Consider the following 22,161-nt stretch of genomic DNA (forward strand, 5'->3'; position numbering starts at 1 on the left):
CATAAGAATCCTAAAAAAATCCCTTTGATTTTTCTCTCTGCAATTACGTATGTGGGAAGAAATAATAATGAATAATTTATAGACACATCATAAGCAGAAGATTACTTTGAAGTCGATGAATAGGCCTACATGGATTCATGGAGACAACTTTGTAAAGTTTTTGTCGTGTTTTCATCAAGTTCATCGGAGATTCTGTTTGTTTGTTGACCGTAATCTGGTGTAATGATTAGTTGTCGCTCTTGTAATGCCAAACTATCTTCATTGGCTGTCAAGCTGGAGTCGGGGGTCAAAGAGTTGGTATTCGCATTGGCGACAGCCAATCAACTGTAGGATAGTCATTCGTGTTTAGATGATTATGGGACTGTTTGACTCGCTCGTTCCACACACTTATTCCGTGTTCTGATTGGCGAGAGAAGCTGCCACCAGTCCTGACGTCACTGCACAAAGGCCCGGCCATGTTGGCGCGTGTGGCCAGCCTGTAACCAGCGAAGGGACCAATTACAACCGTTAGAAAATCTGGCGGACCAATCAGTATCCTGCTTGTGCGTGGGATATTTCCTATCGGTAGAGACCAGAAAAATTCGCGGGTTCAACGACCTCCAGGATAGACTCCACGGTTCTCTGCATACTCGGGCAAATGCCAACTGTTCATTGGCTTTTGACTTGTGAGTTGTCTCAACTGGGTAGCCTGTGATTCGACACTTCTATGAGTGAGGGTCTCTAATTGGCTCTCATTACTCCAGATTAACAGTGAACCAATGGTAGAAGCAGCACTAATGTATAATTATTTGAATTGTAGCATTTCACGAAATGAATTCGCGAATTTTTCCGGTCTGTACCTATAAGGAACAAGCACCCCCTTTGTGTGTGATGTTGTACCACGTGTATCTGTATAGTACAGCGAAGTGGACGCTATGTCGGCGAACTGGGAAAGTCACAGTTCGGGACCGCCCCGGTGCCGAGACGGGAAAAGCCGCGGAGGTGTAGCAGTTGGGGGGGGGGGGGGGGTAATTGTCCTCGGCGTACAAGGCCACGTCCACGTCGCGACGGCTAGTGGCGCCCCCGTGTCTACCTCACATGCTCGTCCGGGTGTTCTCATTCGCTGTGTGTGGCCAATGCGCTCGCCAGCAACATGGCCGCGATTGGAAATGGCGAATCTATTTCCCCGGTTCTCGGAACCCATGTTGGGCACTGGTAACAAGAGTGTCAGGCATCTAAAAGACCCATCTTTCTCCTAACCAGGACCACACCCTAACGGGATCGTATGCCTGGGGGAGTATATGGTGAATTCTATGAGGTGTGAACCTAAATGACATGTATGTCCAATGTCCATTGTGCTGTTTCGCAGTGTCGGCACTGGTGCAGTAAATGGCAGCGGCGCAGATCTGTAGGATTCGTGTGTGTGGATTGGGGGGGGGGGGGTGATAAAGCTTTGTACGGTGCTTACATCTTGTATGATGCCCATATTGGGACCTACATGCATGCAATACGCAGGGAAATTTTTAAAATATACAGAAAAATTTCCATAAGACATTGTTTTGATATTGAAACCCATTTCGCAGTCACGCTTTCGCGAGCGCAAGTGGGCCCCCTCAGAGAGAATGTTAGGGGGTTGTCTACGCCCATTGTTTCTGCTTATGATTTAGCGGTGTTTAATTTTTTAGAGGGCGATTTTTCGACGTGTAAGTTTGCGATGCCATTATGAAGGACACCGACACGAAGTATGTCGGGAGGGGCACGGGGACGCACCACAACGCCGAACGTACAATAACGACGAAAACCATAACGCCGAATGCCAAATTGACTACAACGCCGACAGCTAGAAAACTGCTGTGTACCACAACGCCGAAAAATGTCATTGCAGGACTGCCACAAAGGTTAGGTTAGGTTATGTTAGGCTAGGTTAGGCTAGGTTGTGGTATTTCGGCGTTAAGATACATTTAAGAAACACACACAAATTCATTCAGTTTTACATTTGGCTCCTGTGGCCCCCCCCCTCCCCGCAGCAACATTTTTCGGAGTTACTCTATTTCGGCGTCGTGGTACACAGCAGTTTTCTAGCTGTCGGCGTTGCGGTCAATTTGGCATTCGGCGTTATGGTATTCGGCGTTGTGGTGACGACCCGTCTCCGGCGGCCTCTCTCGACTCCTGTCGCGGCGCGGGCCCAGCCTGCCCACCACGCACGAGCTGCAGGCTGCCCCGAGGAACCGCCAGCAAATACACTTGTTCCATAAATTGGCGCGTCTTACCTAATTTGTTTTTGACGCCATAGCAGCGCTGGTGGTTCTTAACGTTTAACGCCACCGCAGCTACAAATTTGGCGGTATTTAAGTGCCGCCAATCTACACAAAATTTTGGCGAAAATCATAAAATAAAACACTTTCAAATTTTTTCCTAAGCAACCTTAATAAATATTTTATAGTTTTTTTAATGTAACTAACTTTACCTAATACCATTCACATTTTTTTGAATAAAGTTCATCAAAACAAACACACAAACATTACATGGGTAAACAATTTTTTTTTTTGCGTCGGCAGCAGCAATGCACAGGTTTTGAAAACATTTAGGTGTAGATTGGCGGCACTTAAAAAACCGCCAAATCTGTAGCTGCGGTGGGGTTAATACGTAAGTACCGCTCTGGTTAGTGCATGCGATGGATTGTGCAGACACCAAAATCATGTCTTAGAAACAGATAAATTGTTTTAAAACTGTCGTATTGAGCTGGGCGCTTGTTCGCACCAGTGTCGCCTCACCGGCTGTTGCCCGGTTCAACATGCGAGCTTTGCGCTATGCCAAACATTCTGGCGCATTATTAGGGACCGGAAAAATTCGCGGGTTCAATGACCTCCAGGATGAACTCCACAGTTCTACGTACACTCAAATGTCACCCACCCTTTGGCTGCTGTCTTGTGAGACGTCCCAACGTAGCAGCCTGTCATTCGTATAAAGCTTTGGTTGGGTGTTTCTCATTGGCCCAAAGTCCTTCAGGTGAGTTGTGAGCCAATAGCAGAGGCAGCACTGAGGTATAACTATTTATATTTTAGCCTATCGCGAAATGAATTCGCGAATTTTTCCGGTCTCTACGCATTATGCTTCGTCGCTACTCCTGCAGAGATTCGTTTGAAGCGATTATCTTTGTTCCTATTAGTATAAAAACTTAATAAATTAACTATATATATATATAGCATTTTTAACGTGCGATATAATTTTCAGTTCCATTTGCAATGTAGATAAAAAAATGTTTTGTAATTAATTCACACCTTAAACTTGTAATACTTAACGACACGAGACTAACGTTCTGGCGCACCGCCATCTTTACAGTGTATGATCCAGGTTTTAAGATTGTATAAAATTTACGTGCAGCCGTAAGCAGATAATTTTTCAAATATTTGGGTGCCTCTTACTTAATGATTATACTTAGCAAATGCAATGTTGATGTAAGTGTTCATTACTGGGCAAGGAACGCATTGTCGACAGATTTTTTTTTGGTGTTTTTCAAACCCCCGCTACTCGAGCATACTTGTGGGAATGTGAAATTGTGTCATTTCCTTCTTGAAATTTACCACGTCTTTCGTTACACTCCCGTTGGAAATATTTCGTGGAGGCACTAAGTGCTACTTAACCAATTCTCAGCTTGTTTCCTTTTGTGCCAGCTGACCTTTGGACCTTGCTGGGCACTTAGGGCTCTAACATCTCATGACTTGAGGTTAATAAGGTCAGCGCTATCAAGTTATTCCACACTCGACATCATAGTGGTCTGCCAGTCGCGAGCCTTCATAGCGGGCGAGTCCGTCTGCTCCAGAAGCTGCTAGCTAGTTTTCTTCCGTTGGTAAAAGTACATCGATTCTATGTTGCAAGTGGCCAGTATGCCGGAAAAGAAACTGTTTTACATTCCTTTGAATGCAAGTTGACCAAACCATTCTTTTATACTTCCACCCGACATTTTTTTAAAGTTATACATATTTAGGCGCGTTATAAATAATGATGGGAGTGTATTTTCACGATGCGCGCGCAACATGCAATTGAATTTACGCAGGATGAAAAAAAAAAACATACAAAAAGTATGTGTACTTAAATCTTATAATTAAGTGATTGATATTATCTTTGAAAGATTTGTGCAATGGGAGTGCATGACTTGATGTAGGCTTTTGGACATACGCCATTGCTTAGCAATGGCGTATGTCCAAAAGCCTACATCAAGTTAGTGATTGATGTTGAACCTTGTTACATATCATTAAAAACATTTATTTATTGTGAATATTAGTGATAGAATTGTGTTTATAAACTTTCTCAAGTGTATTTATGTAAGTGAGGTTATGTTTTGTATGTATAACGATGTCAGGTTGCTTGTAAGCTTCCATTGTCGCTGGCAGGGTTTATTAGTCTCCGTTTTCATGGGAGTGTTTGTGAGGTGGTATTCCTGTATGTGTAATTTATTGTGCGTTATATGTTATATATTATTATTTACTAAATAATTAATGTTAATAAATTATAATGAACATTTAAAATTAACATTTTAACATTAAAAATAACATTAATATTTATTGATTTTCATTACTAATTAATTTATCTTGATTATTTAACCAAATTAAATACTTTTATACACGTGGTTATATTAATATTGAATACTAAGTATTTATTTAATTTTTATTGCAATAAATTTAAAAAAAAATAGTCAGTGCCTTATATTGAAAAGATGTAAAACTTCTAAAGGCCTTTTCACAATACCGCGATGCGACGCGATCTGGCGACGCGATGTAGCGAAGGCAGCGACGTAAATATATGTCGCCAGCTAGTGCACTTCATAATAGCGCGACGCGATCGCCATGCAGCTGGCGAAAAAAACCTGCACTCTGCTGCTGCTCCCCAGTGGTGATATTTTACAACATGGTTGTAAACAAAAGTTTTTGGCGGTAATATTCAGATTGTTATTATATTTGTACACTGACTGACTGGTAGAAGCATTTAATTATGGATATGAATCGCGAAGCCCATAATATATTTCTAACCAAGTATTATTTTTCTCCGTCTAATTACAATATTTGTTAGGTACTAGAAACATCGTACAAACACGGCTTTTTCTGAACTTCATCAATCAGACGCTCTTCAAAACTCATTTCAATTGAACAAAATCCACGTGTTGTTTACTAACATTAATTAGATGCATTAATACATCGTTTCTTAACTCTTGTTTTCAGTTCTTCTTCTTCTTTACCACAATCTTGTTTCTCATTGGCTGTTATTTCTGACGTCATTAGCGACATCGCCGAAGCGACGAAACAGCCTCGTCGCCAAGTGAGCTGTCGCGCATTGCGGGCGATGTAGTTGTGATTGGCTGGTTTGGTATGACGTCACGTCACATCGCGCCGCGTCGCGTCGCATCGCGGTATTGTGAAAAGGGCTTAACGCGTGTACATAAGTACACATACTTTTACATTTGTTATCTTACATGCCCAATGATCAGAATAAAAATATATATACACCTGGTGGAGGAGGGGGGGGGGTGTCGGCCAGGCAGCAACCAGCTCGGCTGGAATGTCACGTGACTAGGCTAACCGGTCCATTGTCGGCTCCACCCCCCCCCCCACCCCCTTCCTTCACCTTTTACATCTCACTCACTATGCTGCCACACTCTCGGTGCTTCGATCGCCATTCCCGCAAGATATCGATTTTATTTTATTTCGATTGAGCTGGCGTTTCGCCGCCAGCCGCCAGCCGCCAGCCGCAGCGCAGTACGTGTCTAGTCCGTCTGCCGCGCTGCGAGCGCGAGTCCATTCCTTGAAGGGTAGCCTTCTTTTCACAGACGAGAGAGACAAACGCCCGATCGTGCATCTTCAGTTTCTTTGTTCATTGTAAAAGGTTAGGTTAGCTACATTATGAATACTTTAAAACATCGTGGACGGTCGATTTCGTTAGGATAGCTACATTAAAGATACTGTGGAATCATATAAACGGTTTCCTAGCCCTGGATAGCTGCATATTAAAAAGTTATTTGCTAAGCAACCATAAAATGATTTTACAGTATTTTTAATGTAGCTATACTCATTGGCGTAGCTGTGTTCATAAAGTTGGGGGGACAAATAATGATTTTGATGTCATGTAAACCCATTCCCCTCTTACTAAGACGAGGTCCGGGGGTCCTCCACAGGAAAATTTTGATTTTAAAAATGCAAAATAGCGCTTTTTAAGCAGTGTTTGTATCTAACCATTGGATACATCGATGTTAAAATTATTATTGTTTGCTTAAGATAAAATTTGATGAGTGAAGAAATTACAAATAAAGTTGGGCAGAATAATATTTAAAATAAAAATATCACGGTCTAGGAAGCTGGGGTGGACAGTCCCCTCCACCCAAAAAGTTCAGGGGGACACGTCCCCCCTGGTTCCTACACCCTTGGCTATACTTACCTAATATAACCAACCGTCCACAATGTTTTAAAGTATTTATAATGTAGCTAACCTATCCTAATCGCTAACCTATCCTAATCGACCACAAAATTTAATGCCACACCGGTTTATACAATGAGATAGAACGGAAAAAAAAAAGCGAGCATGAACTTCGGGTGTGGCTCTCTCGTCTGTGAAATGAAGGCTTCCCATTCCTTGACCCTTTCGCTTCCCGTCACCAGCGCAGCCATGTTGGTTTCACAAGTGTGATGACTAGAGTTCCAATCAAGTACTTGGCGTATAGGACAGGTTCTAAAACACGTTGGATGCAATCAGCGAATCAAAATCGTGCATATCGAAAACGGAAATGACATCAGTTTCCGTCACCACGGGTCATTAAAATGGCGAGGAATACATTGGCGATTACAGAGGTTATACTTAACAGTTAAATAAACCTAAACGTTATTTAACTAAGTGTTGTTTAAAGCTACCTACCTAACTTTTTAAAACTAATTATAATAATTATGCTACATTTGTATGTTGGAAACACAAGCAGAAGTTAATTTTCCTTTAGTACATTCTTTATTTAGTTAACCGCATTTAAAACATTACCACCACCACCACCACCACCATCATATTTCAATAATTTTTCTTGCTTAAAAATTTGATGTTATTTATGTGTTTTGTTTTCGTCTTCATGTATCAGCTGACACGATTGTGCGGCAATTTTGGTGTGTGCTAAATAATGGTTAAGAAATTAAACGACTGAAATCGGTCGTTCCAAGTTCAACAATGGTTATCTATCTTAAACATAGTAAATATTTGGTGAAATGCAATTCGTTATTAAATGACGCTTAACTGTTCTTAAAAAGGCTCTTTAAAATCTTAAACGAAGGTAGTGTAATTGTTCCTAAAATAATATGAGTTTCGTTTGCGTAATAACTTCACGTGTAAAAACGAAAATTACATTTCTATAACTTAAAAAATAAACTATGAACATTTATTTTTATTACGTAACGCATATCATTGTGAGTTAAATTTATACATGTTTAAATAATTTATAAGTGCACAAATAGCGTAACAATCCAGCACTGTGATACGTTGAAAAGTTTGGGATAGTTCAGACCAGCAATAAACTTTGATAGTGTGACATGATTAAAAACATATTTGAGGTTATCTGCCCAGAAATATTAGTTGGAGATAATAGTAAGCCATCTTCCCTCCATTACTAACCATCCAGCTTTATTGTCTAATACAGTTGGAGACAAATGTTTGACGGCGTGACGGGGCCTTTCCCTAGCCGGGCTTGTTATTGCATGTCAGGGGCAGGTCGCTCCGACACCAATACACGGAGAAGCCTAAGATGTACATCAAGTTCTGTCCCTGCCCGAAACACGCCCGAACATTCACCTTCGGCCAACCTCGGGATTTGTTTTATTTTCGCGCAGGAAAAATGAATTCAAATATTAAAAGTAGTCGGTTAGGTTAGCTACATTAAAAACACTTTAAAACGCCATGGACGGTTAGTTAGGTTAGTACAGCTACATTAAAATAGAGAAATATAAATAGATATAAATGAACCCGAGGTTGGCCGAAGGTGAATATTCGGGCGTGTTCGGGCAGGGACAGAACTTGATGTACATCTTAGGCTTCCCTCATACACGTGCTGTGGGCGGCAGCGAGGCATAGCTGCTGGAGCACTCGGCACAAGGCTCTTCGCAGCAGAGGGAGCTAGTGTTGAGCTGAAGGCGTGAACACCACGTGACCTAGGTCCGACAGTGCACTCACTGGACTCCGTCCTCGGTGTCGTAAGAGTTACGAGCAAATGAACTTAGGTCAAAAAGAGTGTGTAACTCTCATATGCGAAGATAACCACTTGGTTTATTTTTTTATATATGGCACAAAAGCAGACGTCTTGAAAAAACACAAATGTGAAGTAAGATTCGTTTGGAGGTTAAACTTCTTAGGCAATACCTTATATCATGCCACAAATGATGAGAGCTTAATAAAATTTCGTTATTTTGATAACATAATATCGTCAATACGAATATACTCCACATAACAGGTAGTATTGAAATAAATATGTAGATGTTAACAACAATACTTTATTCAATATATAATGCATTATAAATACACGATCATCATTGTCATTTGTAAGCTGATACATAAGTGATTAATTTTCCTAAAAAATCACAACACAGAAGTAGACGATCGCGCAGAAACAACCAGCAGACGACCTGCCCTCGAGAGGAGCATCTTGCCGCGTGAAGCGGCCACCCGCCATGTTTGTTCCCGCCTGATGACCACGCGACCGCTTGCCTAGTTTCACTTCCTGCCACCTGCGCTGTGTACTTGGTTGGAATAACGTAGATCTGTTTTTAAAAAGGGGGTTGTCTGTAAAGACGGTTTACGGACGATAATTTTATGTGATAACGTCATAACAAAACTTTGATGAAAAATTGCATAATTTTTTAATTTTCAAATATTATTTACAATAATATTATTTTGAAAATTTAATTTAAATAATTTGTTTAAATATAATCACGAACAATTAGTTTAAAAAGCCTGCCTTAACCTGTTTGATATTATAGAAGATTTTTTCGCTCGGTGGATGGCCGGTTCGTGCACGCTCGGCTCAGGCGGAACGTGGCAATGAGTCGTGCTACAAGACGCTATCACGTCGGAAGCAGTTCGCCGCCGTGTTGACGGCTGGGGTACTGCGAGTGCGGGGTGGCCGGCGAGCGTAGAGCGTGTATTCGCGGCGATGCCGTCACGTGACCTTGCAGCCGGTGCAGCGCCGCTGTCCGCGTCGTGCATCAGTTAACACTAAAGGCTCGCTCTTAAAATATTATGGCCTGCTTTTTTTTTAAGACGGTAAAAGAAAGAGCTTTCACAGCACACACACAAAAAAATTGCTCTCCCCACCACTTGCATCAGGAAGCGGCTACTGGGGACGGACAAAGGCCCCCCCCCCCTTCCCCTCCCCCCCCCGGCCCCAACCTCGTTATGGTGACTACCGGACTTAGCGTCGGAGGATCATTTATTTTTATTTTGTATTTTTGTTCCGTTGATCCCACATAGAGTCAAGGCTCGGGAATATAGAACATGTCACGTTATAAATGTAGTTCCCTTTACATACAAATATGTATGTGCAGACATTAATATTTTCATGATGCAAGTTAAAATATATACCCTTAGTTTTAGTTTGCTTAGGAAAAAAAACATCAAAGAGCTTAAATCCCCCAAAACATATAGAATCAAAGGTGGCCCCCTCAGTTCTGGCACACCAGTTGCATACACTTTGACCTGGCGTTCGCCTGTCATATGCAATGTGGTAGTTTCAATATGCAATTAGTATTGACCCCCGATTGACTAAAACAGTTCTTGTAAGCAATAAGAAAATCGTTATTGCACCCGGAATACATGCCTCGGGTAACTTCTCGTTCAAGTAAATTATTTCAATGAAAATTACAGATTTGCGTTTCTTTTTATGAGAGAAATATTTTTCGAATACCCAAAATTTCATCACACATCAAATCGTCATACATTTTCCATGAGCTGTATGGAAATTTTTGAATCTAAATTTTTTGGAATTTTACAAATTTTAAATAATTTTATTATGTTTTTTTTAATATGTGCAAAAAAATTTCAGTTTCAAATTTTTTATCAGTATATGTTTACACTTAAAAAAAATTTGTGTTCCGATTTCTCATGCAAAATGTACTATTTTCTCGGATATACCTATTTGCAATCTTAACATTGCGTCGATTTCTTTGAAAGGGGCTTTTACGTCACACTTATATGCTCGGAGGCTTTAGGGTGTAGCATCCTATATTATTGTTTTTATAATATTTAGTGTTTTTACACATGATTTTAAATAATTTCATAAAATAGCCACACAATTGTTCATAAAAGTCTCGTTCTACTAAACATGATCTTATTTAATGGTATGTAGCTGTCGTCATCAAACTCTTTATTTGAACTATATAATTTATTCAGTCAAGAATTAGGTATTAAAAAAACTCTGAAAAACTCATGTGTCTATAGTTTTGGGAAAACTGAATTATTGTTGATTTAATGAATTCTATACTAAAACTAAAGAGTTTGAAGTTGAAGGTAATATACAAATGATGAATCCAAAGCACTATACCACATGATTTAATGCTCTCAGTACATGCTATGCCTGGTATGAAAATTTGCCTTTAAGTTCATAAAAGCCATGTAATAAGAACTTGTTTAGTATATAAAGCATTTTATAAACATTTAAAAGTGATTATGTTATGTATTTATTTAAAATTTAAACATATGAGAAGCAGCATAATTAGAGCTAAAACCCCATTTAATGAAGTTTTGCTCAGTGAGATGTAGAAAAGGGACTGTAATTGGTTGTCCTTGTTGAAAAGTATAGTAAATTGTTGCCGAGATTCCATCTATGTAGATAAGGCAGTAGGAGTAGGGAGAGAGAGATGTTGTTTTGGAAATGAAGGAAGTAGATATACTTCTTGTACTTATTTATTTACCATACAACAAAATACAACATTGCTGCATCCTACATTTATATACATTTTTATCAGGGGCGCAACAACTAAATTTCCAAAAGGGGGGGGGGGGGGGGGCAATATACCTTTTTATAAAGAATCATCAATCCCCCCTATTGAAGCGGGGGTCTGGGGGTTCTCCCCCGGGAAAATTTGTATTTCAAGGTGGAAAATTGTGCTATTTAAGCAGTTTTATTATCTAAAAATTGATTACACAGCAATTTCTTTGCCCCCGTTTGCCCCCACTTCAAGGTTTCAGAAGGGGGGGGGGGCAATATACCCTTCCCCCCCACTGTTGTTACGTCCCCATTTTTATCACACTTGAGACTGCAAAATATTTTTACAAAAAAAAATCGTCATTTGTACCAACATTAGTACAACACACACTAAATTTGCCATCACAAGAAGCGAGACAGCGTGGTGACGAGGGTGGTCTGGTTGTCGCAGGTCGGCGCTGCAGACCCTGCACAAGGTCAGCTCCAAGGCGCGCGAACTCAACTTCTTCCTGGGCGGACTGACGCACGACTGGGTCAGCTACTATGAGCAGCGCATCGAGTCGGACCGCTCATGCCTCAACGAGTGGCACGCCATGGACAGCCTCGAGTCGCGCCGCCCGCCCTCGCCCGACTCCGTGCGCACCAAGTGAGCTGCTCTGTGTGCTCCTCGTGTGACCCATTGCTATGCTCGTGACCCATTGCTATACTCTGTGCGCACCAAGTGTGCGCCTGCTCTGTCTACACCTCGTGTGGCCCATTGCTACACTCATGTTCCATCTTAACTCACAAGCAGATTGCTTAATAAAATCACAAATTTGCCTTCAGTTGATGCAAAAATCTTAATATTAATTAAATACTGAATGCGCCAAATATTATATCCCATCTGTAATGTGATGGGATCCAATAGTGTGATTGTAATAAGACCAACAGTACTTATAAGGAGGAAAATTTTGTTGGGAGGTGGCAGGTATGTCACTTCCCCTTTTTATTGCCCTAGGAGATGCATGAATGGTTAGCTATCATGTAAAAGTAATTGCTTTCTTATTCAACTTCATTCACATTAAAACTGTTCTCCACACTCACTACTTTCATAGCTTTTATCTTGTTCTGTCATTGTCCTCCGTGGTGACAAAGAGCAGTGACAGTTCCCACGACTTGCTAGGAGCAGTCAAGATTTAAGCATGGCATCAAAAATGTTGCAAAATAAAATTGATTAAACCAACTAATGATAGCTTGCTGCAGTTATCGTAGTTGCTCATTATAATCAAGCTCATGAGCCCAAAAAAAAAATCAATAGCAAAGAAAAGTTTAAAAAAAATTACGGAGGACCGAGTAGTTAATGTTAGCTGGCATAAATAAAATGAAATTATAATTAACTTGTTGGCCCTTTTAATGCAAAACAAATTCCAAATCAAAACAAATACATAGAGCCAGTTGTTGGCTGCATGACTTATAGTTTGGATGAACTATAAATATGTTACAACTTAAATCTACTAAACTATACACTAAAATTAAATGCCTAAAAAATATGTTTAGCACAAACGACATTGAATTTTGAACAACTGTGCACAGCCTTTTAAGAAATAGTAGAACATGGTATATATTTACCAACAAACCTATTCAACTAAAAACTAAAATAATTAACATGAAAAGGTAAACATTATTTAAAATCATTAAAATAGTTCTCAAAGTTTGTACTACGTAACTTTTTTATAGTTAGAAAAGGATCCTAAATTCACAATTATCGGAGTGGGCTGCATTCAAAATTTCTTGCTAGCTAGCTCATTATATAAAATTTCCGTGCTTTACAGTTTACTGGGGCTGATAACTGGGTCACTAATTTGCCAAAACAAATTGCTGCGGGACAAAAACATTGTCGTCCAATTCACACTAACTTCAGGATGTAAATTAAATCTTGAAAATATTCTTGCTAAATCCTTAACCGCGACTGGGCCAAGACTTGACTTGCATGTCCGAAGTGCAGGCTGGCGATCTGTCCAGCAATTTTGACTGCAGGCGTGTGCGGCAACGTCTTGCCCGACACAGAAGGGCATGACTCGGAGCATGGCTTAGCACCAGATCACTAACTAGGAAAACACAGGCGTTACAGGCGAACTCGTGATTCGTTACATCGCTGATTCGTCCAGTAGCACGCCCTAATACAAATGCTTCATGCACTCGTAAATTTATCATTTTGTTTTTGGATGTGAACACTTTAAAAACACTGTGGACCCTGATAGTTGCATTACACTCCCAGTACATCGCTTGTACATTTGTGGCTCGTCTTGTTGATGTAATTTTTGTTACACGCGCTGCGCACGCCACGTTTGGTCCCGTGAGCGCTCGCCGGCGACTGGCCTGGCTTCCGCGAGGCGTGCTCCCAGCGCGCTCTTCGCTTGCAAAACCGTTACTCATTGGTTTAGTTTCTCAACCACACACCAATAATTATATGCAAGCCCAAGAAGCACTTAAAATAAAAGATAAAAATATGTAAAACTTATAGGTAAATATTACTTACAATTAAACTAAAATTATAAATTAAATCTTAAATTTTTTGGTATGTTCTGGAGATATACACTTATGATACCAACCTGACAGGTTCTTACGAGAAAATGTACCAGATTCATAAACTAAATATCCAACTTAATGAGTTAAAAATATACATTTAAATGAAATCATAGCATGCTTCAAATAAACGATAGTAAAAAGCAACTTAAGAAATATACTGCAGAAATTTAAATATAAAAGAAAGTGGCAGCCTCCTCTGAGATACTGAAGAAGTTTTCTTTTTTATTGTCCTTGCTTTACCATGGCAGCTCTCTGCGGGAAGCCTAAGATGTCCATCAAGTTCTGTCCCTGCCCGAACACTCCCGAACAATTCACCTTCGGCCAACCTCGGGTTTGTTTATATATATATTTATATTTCTCTGTTTATTTTAATGTAGCTGTACTAACATAACTAACCGTCCATAGTGTTTTAAAGTGTTTTAATGTAGCTAACCTGACCGACCACTTTTAATATTTGAATTCATTTTCCCTTAGCGAAAATAAAACATATCCCGAGGTTGGCCGAAGGTGAATCGGGAACGGCAGAACTTGATGCGCGTGCTAGGTCTCGCGCTCTCGGCAGTGTTGATGTGTGATACCACGCTGTGCCACGGTGGAGCGGGACGGTGAGTGCGACCGTGCTCGCAGGCCGCGCCAGCGGGAGGAGACGGAGCAGGTGATCCGCTCCACGCTCAAGGAGATCATGATGTCCGTGGACCTGGACGAGGTCACCTCCAAGTACATCCGCGGCCGCCTGGAGGAGGACCTCAACATGGACCTGGGGGAGTTCAAGCCGTTCATCGACCAGGAGATGCTCACCATCCTGGGCCAGATGGACGCCGCGACCGAGGTCTTCGACCACGTGTACCTGGGCTCCGAGTGGAACGCCTCCAACCTGGAGGAGCTGCAGAGGAACGGGTGCGTCTCTCGCGCTCCGGCAGGATCGAGTACAGACACACTTTACGTGAAATAATTTACACTTGTGCGGTACTAAAAGAAATTCAATCTCTGATAAAAATTTTGTGTATATTAAATTAATGTGTTTGTCCACTGTAAAGACTACTAATACTGGATTTTGCCTACTCAAATCTAGTTTACATTTTGTTCTTTCAGCTGTAATATGAAAAACAAATTTTTGCATTGCAGTCCTGTCAAGTCCACAGCCTCCTAGTAGAAATAGAAGTAATCTTGTTTTTTATTTTGTGCTAACAAGCAATTATCGTTCTTAACATTCAATGGTAGATTTGCCAGTAGCATTGTTTTTTTTTATGCTGTGATTGCTGTGTTTATTATCTACAGTGGTTTTATTTTGGAGTACATAAATAAGTCATCATCATATGCGTGGAAAAAAAATTACACTAATTATATAGTTGGAACTATAGAACACTCACTATATAGCAGATCTTGGTATTTTCTTTCCCAGTTCCCGTGAATCATATTGTATGTTTTATTTCTTAGTCTAGTGTGTTGCGTAAAATTTTTAAGCTCACCGGATTTGGGAATGCCCGTCGGCTTAAGGTTCACTCCTGCAGATATAACTGTGAGTGCAGGCCTGCTGCCACAACCAGTGAAACATAATTTAATTTCCATGCTAAAATAATTTTATATGTGGATCTGAAAAAATAAATGTTCCTTTTGAAAACACCAGCCTAATAAAAAGCGTTTGAACAGATGTTGTCGATGAACCATTAAAAGGTTTGTTATTCTTACAATTCATAAATTTTTTTTTATTTTTTTTTTTTTGAAAATATATATATTGTGAAGCCTTGGCTCTCATTATTTAGTTATCAAAAAGAAATATTAGTTTGCTTCTTGCCATTATTTTGAAATAAAAATGTCTGGAGTTGATTTGTTAATTAATTAAAGGTTTATTATACATAATGTGCAATTTTAAACTCTTACATGTAATTAATACAATAGATTTTTACAATTAACATTCTTTTCTTTTTGACGAAGGATCATAGAAATATGTTAATTTATAATACTTGATATTTATAGAAACATGACTGAACTAGTTATGCTCTTGTCTTCCAGTGTCGGCCATATCTTGAACGTGACGCGGGAGATTGACAATTTCTTCCCTGGAATGTTCAACTACCTGAACATCCGGGTGTACGACGACGAGGCCACGGACCTGCTCAAGCACTGGGATGACACGTTCAAGTACATCTCTCAGGCAAGGTAGAGCTATCCTATACCACTGCGTGTACAATTATTCTGTCTTCATTTTTCCTCTATGGCTAGCATTATTTGCTTCTTATTATGATAAAAAAAAAGTGTGTTGTAGTATTCTTGACAAATTTGACTCATTCTTATACTAAAAAGTGCAATTATTTTCTGAAAATGTTTTGTTGCTTAGGAAGCTTTTTTAAAAATACTGAGAGCAAATTTTTTTTGCAATGAAATTCATTACATATAAATAAAAATATAGAATACAAGAGAATGTATCGTTAAGGTCCCACACATTAGAGGTTGCACACTGCTGAGTTCAATTCATTGTTACTGGTTATTAAATTTAGGAGAGGAAGTTAAAATTATTCAAATTGGCTAGTATTGTAGGTTGTTTTTCCTATTTTTGTGTAATTTTATCCAGGAAAATACTTATATTCTAAATTATTTTGGGAGAAAATAATTTATTTAATATTTCAGGGCAAATAAAAAAAAACTTACACATGTCACCTTTAAATACTAGTAGATTTATTTTATAATATGACTTGGAATGCAAGACTACATCATCCAATAAAAAATAATTAGTCGGGACATTGCCGGATTCTGCAACTGAATCTGTTGTGCCTCTTGGAATCAAGTTATCGTGACACATGTATTCGGTAAAGAATGAAGTGTTAACTCATTTTTTGCTGATGTCAACTTGGAGCATTACGGCAAGGTTCCACCGATAGTCCACCTTCAAGTAGGGATAGTTACCTATGCACTTAAAAAAAATATGTATATACTATATACAATCACAAAAGTGCAACAAGATATATGTAACGGCTGATCTTCGCTGCCGTTGACGGATCCTGGTCACCGTGCCTCGGCACAGCACTGCCGCCCCTGGTGTACCGCCCGCCCCCAACAGACAAGGGGAGGGGGTGTGCCGTTTATCGGGAATTACCGAAGACGAGTTAATAATAATGCGCATAAAGTGCTTTTGAACCCATTTATTAGGATTACTCCTACACATGAACACGCGTGTCGCGCGACTGTGGGTCCACCCGCGAGCGAGGCGTCATGAGCGCAGGTCCGTCCTCTCCCAGTGGCTGCCTCCTCCCGACTCTCCCCGGCACCTCGCCGACGCCACAGTTTTGCGCTGCGCGGCGACCACTAGCCAATGGCGTGCAGGGCTACACGGACGACCCACTAGGTGCACCAAAGACCTTACATATATATAACTTCTGGACAGGCACTCCTATTCGCTAATAAGTTAACTTGTGCAGTTGGTGTATTTGTTCCATCTTGTAGTGATTCCTTACTGCTGAGCTCCCGAGAACAGCAGTGGTGTTGGCGTTGGCGTTGACTGTGTGTAAGCACGGACGTGAATGCGGGACGGTTGTGTGCGCAGGAAGCAGGGCTCGAAGGTGCTGGTGCACTGCAAGATGGGTGTGAGCCGCTCAGCGTCCGTGGTGATAGCGTACGCGATGAAGGCGTTCAGCTGGGACCTGGCGCGGGCGCTGGCGCACGTGCGCGCCCGGCGCAGCTGCGTCAAGCCCAACAGCAGCTTCGTTGCGCAGCTGGAGACGTACCAGGGCATGCTGGCGGCCATGAGGAACCGCGAGCGCCTGCAGAGGTCCAAGTCGGAGACGGACCTGGACGCGGGCGTGGCGGGCGAGGCGGGCGTGCGGGAGGGGGGGGGCTCGTCCTCTGCCCCCGACCCGGAGCTGCTGTGCGTGGACTGGGGGCTGGCGGGGCGGGACCCCCCGCGCTCGGGGGCGCGCCCCAAGTCCTGGTCCCCGGACACCAACGCCCCTGCCGCCCCCTTCTCTGTCCCAGGTGTGTGCCTACGCTCCATCTTAAACATTCACATTTTGAACTTTCTTCTGAAGAGACATAATATGATCATTGTAGAAACTTCACACACAAATAATAAATAGATTGATAATATTTTTTGTTCTGTTGCATTATAAATGTAGGTAACATATGTTTTGTAGGTGAGTTTCATATCAATAAGAATGCCTTATTCGTTTTTTGTTTCCATGACAGCATTTTTGTACTTTTAGAAATTAAGTTTTGCCGAGAGAGTAATACTCGCTGATGTGTGTGGCAGGCCCGGTGTCTGTGTCCTTGGAGCAGCTGAATCTGGAAGCTCCGTCGCCCGCCCGGGCGGGCTCCCCGTCGTACGTGAAGGGTGCGCTGCCTGTCTCCTTCCTGGAGGCTCGCAACCACACGCTGAACGTGCGCATGCCGTGTGGCAACGGCCAGGCCTACAGCGTGTCCCAGAACAAGGTGGTGTACCTGCCTGCGTCCTCGGTGAGGCACCGCGTCAGCGAGCTGGAGGGGCGGGCCCGGCCCGACCGCAGGGGGCTGGTCCTGCGGCTCACCTCGCAGTACGAGTGCGGCGAGGAGTCGTCCACGGACCCCGGCGAGGAGGTCGCGAGGACGGTGGGGCGGGAGCCTGGGGAGAGGTTGCGAGACGCGAGCGAGTGTGAGGGAGGGGAGGAGGAGGGCCCGGTGGTGTCGAGGACCAAGCCTGCTCCCCAGATGCTCACTGCGGTGCTAGTCAAGAAGGAGATCTGGGACCCGGGCGAGTCGAACGGCGAGAGTGTCGTTTACTCGTCGGACACGTCGAAGCAGTGCTCGGGAGACGTGACGTACGTGTCGGAAGCGAAGCTGGAACCCACGGAAACCGTCAAACCGCGCAAAAATGGGGATCCTTTCTCGGCGCAGCTGGACAGGGTTTTTGACCGGGAGGAGAGGCGGCAGCAGCGACCGACCATCCCGCCCCCTTCGGTCGCGGAGCCGAGCGTGGTGGAGCCTGCACTTCCGGTGCGGGAGGCTCCGTCCCGCCAGAGCTCGTGGGGGTCGTACGACAGTGCGGTGGTGCTGGGGGACGCCCCGTCCCGGCAGAGCTCCTGGGGCTCCGGCGACGCGCGCTGGGGCACTCTGCCGTCTCGCAACAGTTCCTGGGGCTCCTACGACATGCGTCCGGGGATGCAGTGCGTGGCGGAGCGAGGGGAGCGCACCGTGGACCCTCTCGGGAGCAGCGGGCTGTTCCCGTACGACCGGGACGAGATCCCGTGGCACCCGGGCACCGTGAAGCGCACCAAGCAGAAGCTGGAGGGAGGCACGGGAACGGTGAAGCGCGTGTGCCCCGACTCGCAAGAGCCGTCGTCGCCGTCCCCCGCGGAGCCGGTGCACTACTCCTCGACGCCCGTCTTGGGGGGCCCGCAGTGGGCCTCCTCGGAGATGGGCAATGCCGTGAACACTTCTGCGTCGCAGCCCAACATCACTCTCATCGGCGCCGGTGAGGACGCGTGCAGCTCACCTTCTAGTCCCAACGTCATCAGCTCCATGCAGTGTCCTTCCGTGAGGGAGCAGCGGAAGGCCTTCGAGGACGTGGAGACAGTTACCAGAGACCCCGAGTCTCCCCCGTCCTCGAGGTCTCCGGACCGCAGTCGGAGCACCCTCGGGCGAGTGCGCAACCTCAAGAAGGAGTTCGAGGCCAAATCGGCGAGTGCGCGCCCCGACCGGGAGAAGTCGGTGAGCGAAAGTAGCGACTGCGGGGAGCAGCCGAAGGGCATGAAGGTGCGGAGCCTGCCGTCCTCTCCGGTCAGCACCCACCCGGAGTGTCGGTCGCCGGGCAGCCTCGAGGACTTGGCGTCGCAGGCGTCGCCCGCGCGGCAGAGGTTCGCGTCGGAGAGCCTCAAGACGTCTGCTCTGCGCAGGCCTGGTCCGGACACTCCGCGGCCCTCGCACGTCAGCGCGGTGCTGCTGTGCAACCTGAGGAACGCGGAGCCGCGCCGGCCGCCCGTGCCACACGTCGTGCACGGCTCGATCATGCCGTCGCGCGGCGCCGTGCTGGCGAGCGTGATGGCCAAGGCCAGCAAGAAGCAGCAGCAAGGCCGTACGCACCCCCTGACGCTCCTCACCGCCAACAACCACGCCTGAACACCTCCGCAGTACAAGACTGATCCTCAATACCGTCTGTGTTTTTTTTTATTTTCGTAGTTGTCATGGTTACTTTGTGCTTTTGTTTTTAATAATTGCCTTAATCACAACAATTTTCCCTAAAGTAGTGGGAAAAACCAATATCGATACTAAACATACGTTCTTTTGTGGGCGTACTGTAGTCTTTTTGGCACCTAATTTTGATTTTGAATGAAATTCAGCAGAGTTAAATAAGTGTAATCTTTTTGTGACTGTTTTGACACATATCTGAACACTTAAAACATATCAGATTGAGATTAAAAATACATGACAAGAATAATTATCAAAACGTACTATATATTTTATTTGGACTTCTCTTTACTACGCAAATTTGATTGCCTGTCTGTATTGTGATTGATGCCAAAAAATTTTAATTATCTCGTGGAAGATTAAGATAATGACATATTTACTTGGTTTTTAACATTGTCACTGGGAAATAAATAAGTGTTTTATTGTTTTTAAATCAGCAGTGTATCAAATACATTTAACTAGGGGTTCACAAGATTTACAGTTTCAGTAAAAATAAATTGTGTTTTGAAGTTGGAAAACTTGTAATAATTTATTCTGCAGGGAAATAGTTGCAATGTAGGTAGCTGTAATGCCAGATGTGTGCTATGCTGTGTTTTTCCCATGTGACATAATAAAAGTTGGCAGATTTGTGATGGAAACTAAGTGATGTTGTTATTAAAGTTTCTAGTGCTTTAAAAGTGCGGATAATAACATTGGAGAGTGTTTGTTTATTTTTTTAACTTCTGGCCTTGTAATTTAGAGCAGAGTTGACGATTACGGCACTCATTGTAGATATGACATGGCTGCTGTGGTTTTTGAGGCTTTCGCTCAAATTTGGTTTCAGTTAACTACGCATTGCTTTGCGTGTAGAGATTACGTTTGTTAAATTTTAAATTGTTACTTATAATTTATTTTGAAGACACAGAGACTGAATTTTGTCTCTAGTAAATGAATATTTTGACTTTGGTTCATGAAATATACATTGGCATAGCTATCAAAATGGAACCTTGCGCATTCATAGTGAAACCAATATTTTTTAATGTCATTTAATAATTGTGTTTGATTTATTGTTCTTTATCATTCAAAAGCTATTTTCATAGTTAAGTAGTTTTTTTAGAATCATAAGTTATTTTTCAGTGCTGGTTTCGTGACAATAGGCTTAAAAAATTCTTAATGACATTCAGTACTACGAGTGTAGTTTGTCAACCAGAGTATCGTGGGGTTTTCGACGACAGTTATCGAGGATTGGGAACCATGACGTAATGGTGATCGGGTTTCACGTTGGCAAAGCCTCAATCTGCAGCAGTCATTGTTTTTATACCTAGTTGTACCCAGTGTCTTATGGGAGAAGTTGTGCGGGTGTAAAAGTCTAGTCCTGTTGCATTGCACGAGTGCGTGTGCGTGAATGTGTGTGTACACAGCTGCGTCTGTGAGAATGTTTGCTTGCGTGTCGTGTTCTCTGTCTCGGGGGCAAAGCTTGGGCTCACAAAGAGTTGGCTGTTTTGTCGTCTGTTCCCTCAAACCTTGTGATTGATGTTGTGAACATCGCTTCTGGACATTGTGCAATGTGATGCGCGCGATGACCGGCAAGTTGTCTTCGAAGGCTGCACTCATGTTAGTCATAATGGATGTGGCTTTAGCACTGTAAATATTTATTTATTCAATCTTTATACGTTGCAGTTAAATTTTTGTTCCTAATTTTATATTTAGTTTTGTGTTATGAAATATACTGTGATGTTTACGTACAAATTGTGAATTAAGAGCATTGCACAATGGCCAGCATTTTTTTTGGTGTTGTATAATTTATGATGCACATGATAGAATAGTAATTTTAAAATTAAACAAACTGTACTTGTAATTTGAGTTGCATAAATTTTCATTCTTAAGCTGTTTGTTTCACAACATTCAAATAAAAAAAAATTTGTGATTTTGAGCTTTTCAATCCCCCAACAGTATTGTATTGAAGTTTCTGTGTTATCTGTTTGTAAAATAATAGTTTTTTTTGTACCATAGATATGTATGAAGTAAGTACACACCTTGTTCAAAGCTTGTTTCGATCTTTTATTTTATTATTTTCCTCAAATCCCATTTCGTTAATTCATAATCAGGCTGTGCATTTCCTTTTATTAATTTCTCTTTCTTTTTAGGGTATTGGATTTGAAGATGTTCACAAAGTAGTCATATTTGCTTTCAAATTCTCCAGTAAAAGTTTAAATGTTCATGTATATGCTTGTGGTACTGTTTTTTATTACAATTATAATTTTATCTGTTACCAGTAATATCAGAATTGTAAGATAGTTTGTATCTCAGTAATATTCATTTTTCTCCATACATTTCTATTCATTTCAATTTTTTTTAAATTTTGGTTTTGAAATAAAAATGGTTTTTTATAAGTCTGCAGGGGATCAGTAATTTTTTTAAATTTAATTACACAATTCTTGTTGTAATGCAGCAAACGACTTGCCATTCTCAGTCTTGTTACTCTTAAAATATTTTTTTAAATTGGAACACCTAATTATTTTTCTTTTCCTTTTAGTTAA

The 22,161-nt window shown here is 42.2% G+C and overlaps 1 protein-coding gene across 3 annotated transcripts in view; it reads left to right on the forward strand.

The window, feature by feature from the left end:
- LOC134530101 (protein phosphatase Slingshot) overlaps positions 1-21,672 on the forward strand; it is a 219,616-nt gene extending 197,944 nt beyond the window's left edge. For all 3 annotated transcript variants that reach the window (XM_063364697.1, XM_063364696.1, XM_063364698.1), the window contains 5 exons: positions 11,373-11,567; positions 14,117-14,386; positions 15,503-15,649; positions 17,031-17,458; positions 17,733-21,672. In XM_063364697.1, the coding sequence (XP_063220767.1) occupies positions 11,373-11,567; positions 14,117-14,386; positions 15,503-15,649; positions 17,031-17,458; positions 17,733-19,573 (2,881 nt within the window). In that variant the 3' untranslated portion in view covers positions 19,574-21,672. The remainder of the gene's footprint in view (positions 1-11,372; positions 11,568-14,116; positions 14,387-15,502; positions 15,650-17,030; positions 17,459-17,732) is intronic.
- The last annotated feature ends 489 nt before the right edge of the window (positions 21,673-22,161 follow it).

The sequence above is a fragment of the Bacillus rossius genome, chromosome 3 (assembly GCF_032445375.1).
Source record: "Bacillus rossius redtenbacheri isolate Brsri chromosome 3, Brsri_v3, whole genome shotgun sequence".
NCBI classification, from domain to species: Eukaryota; Metazoa; Arthropoda; class Insecta; order Phasmatodea; family Bacillidae; genus Bacillus; species Bacillus rossius.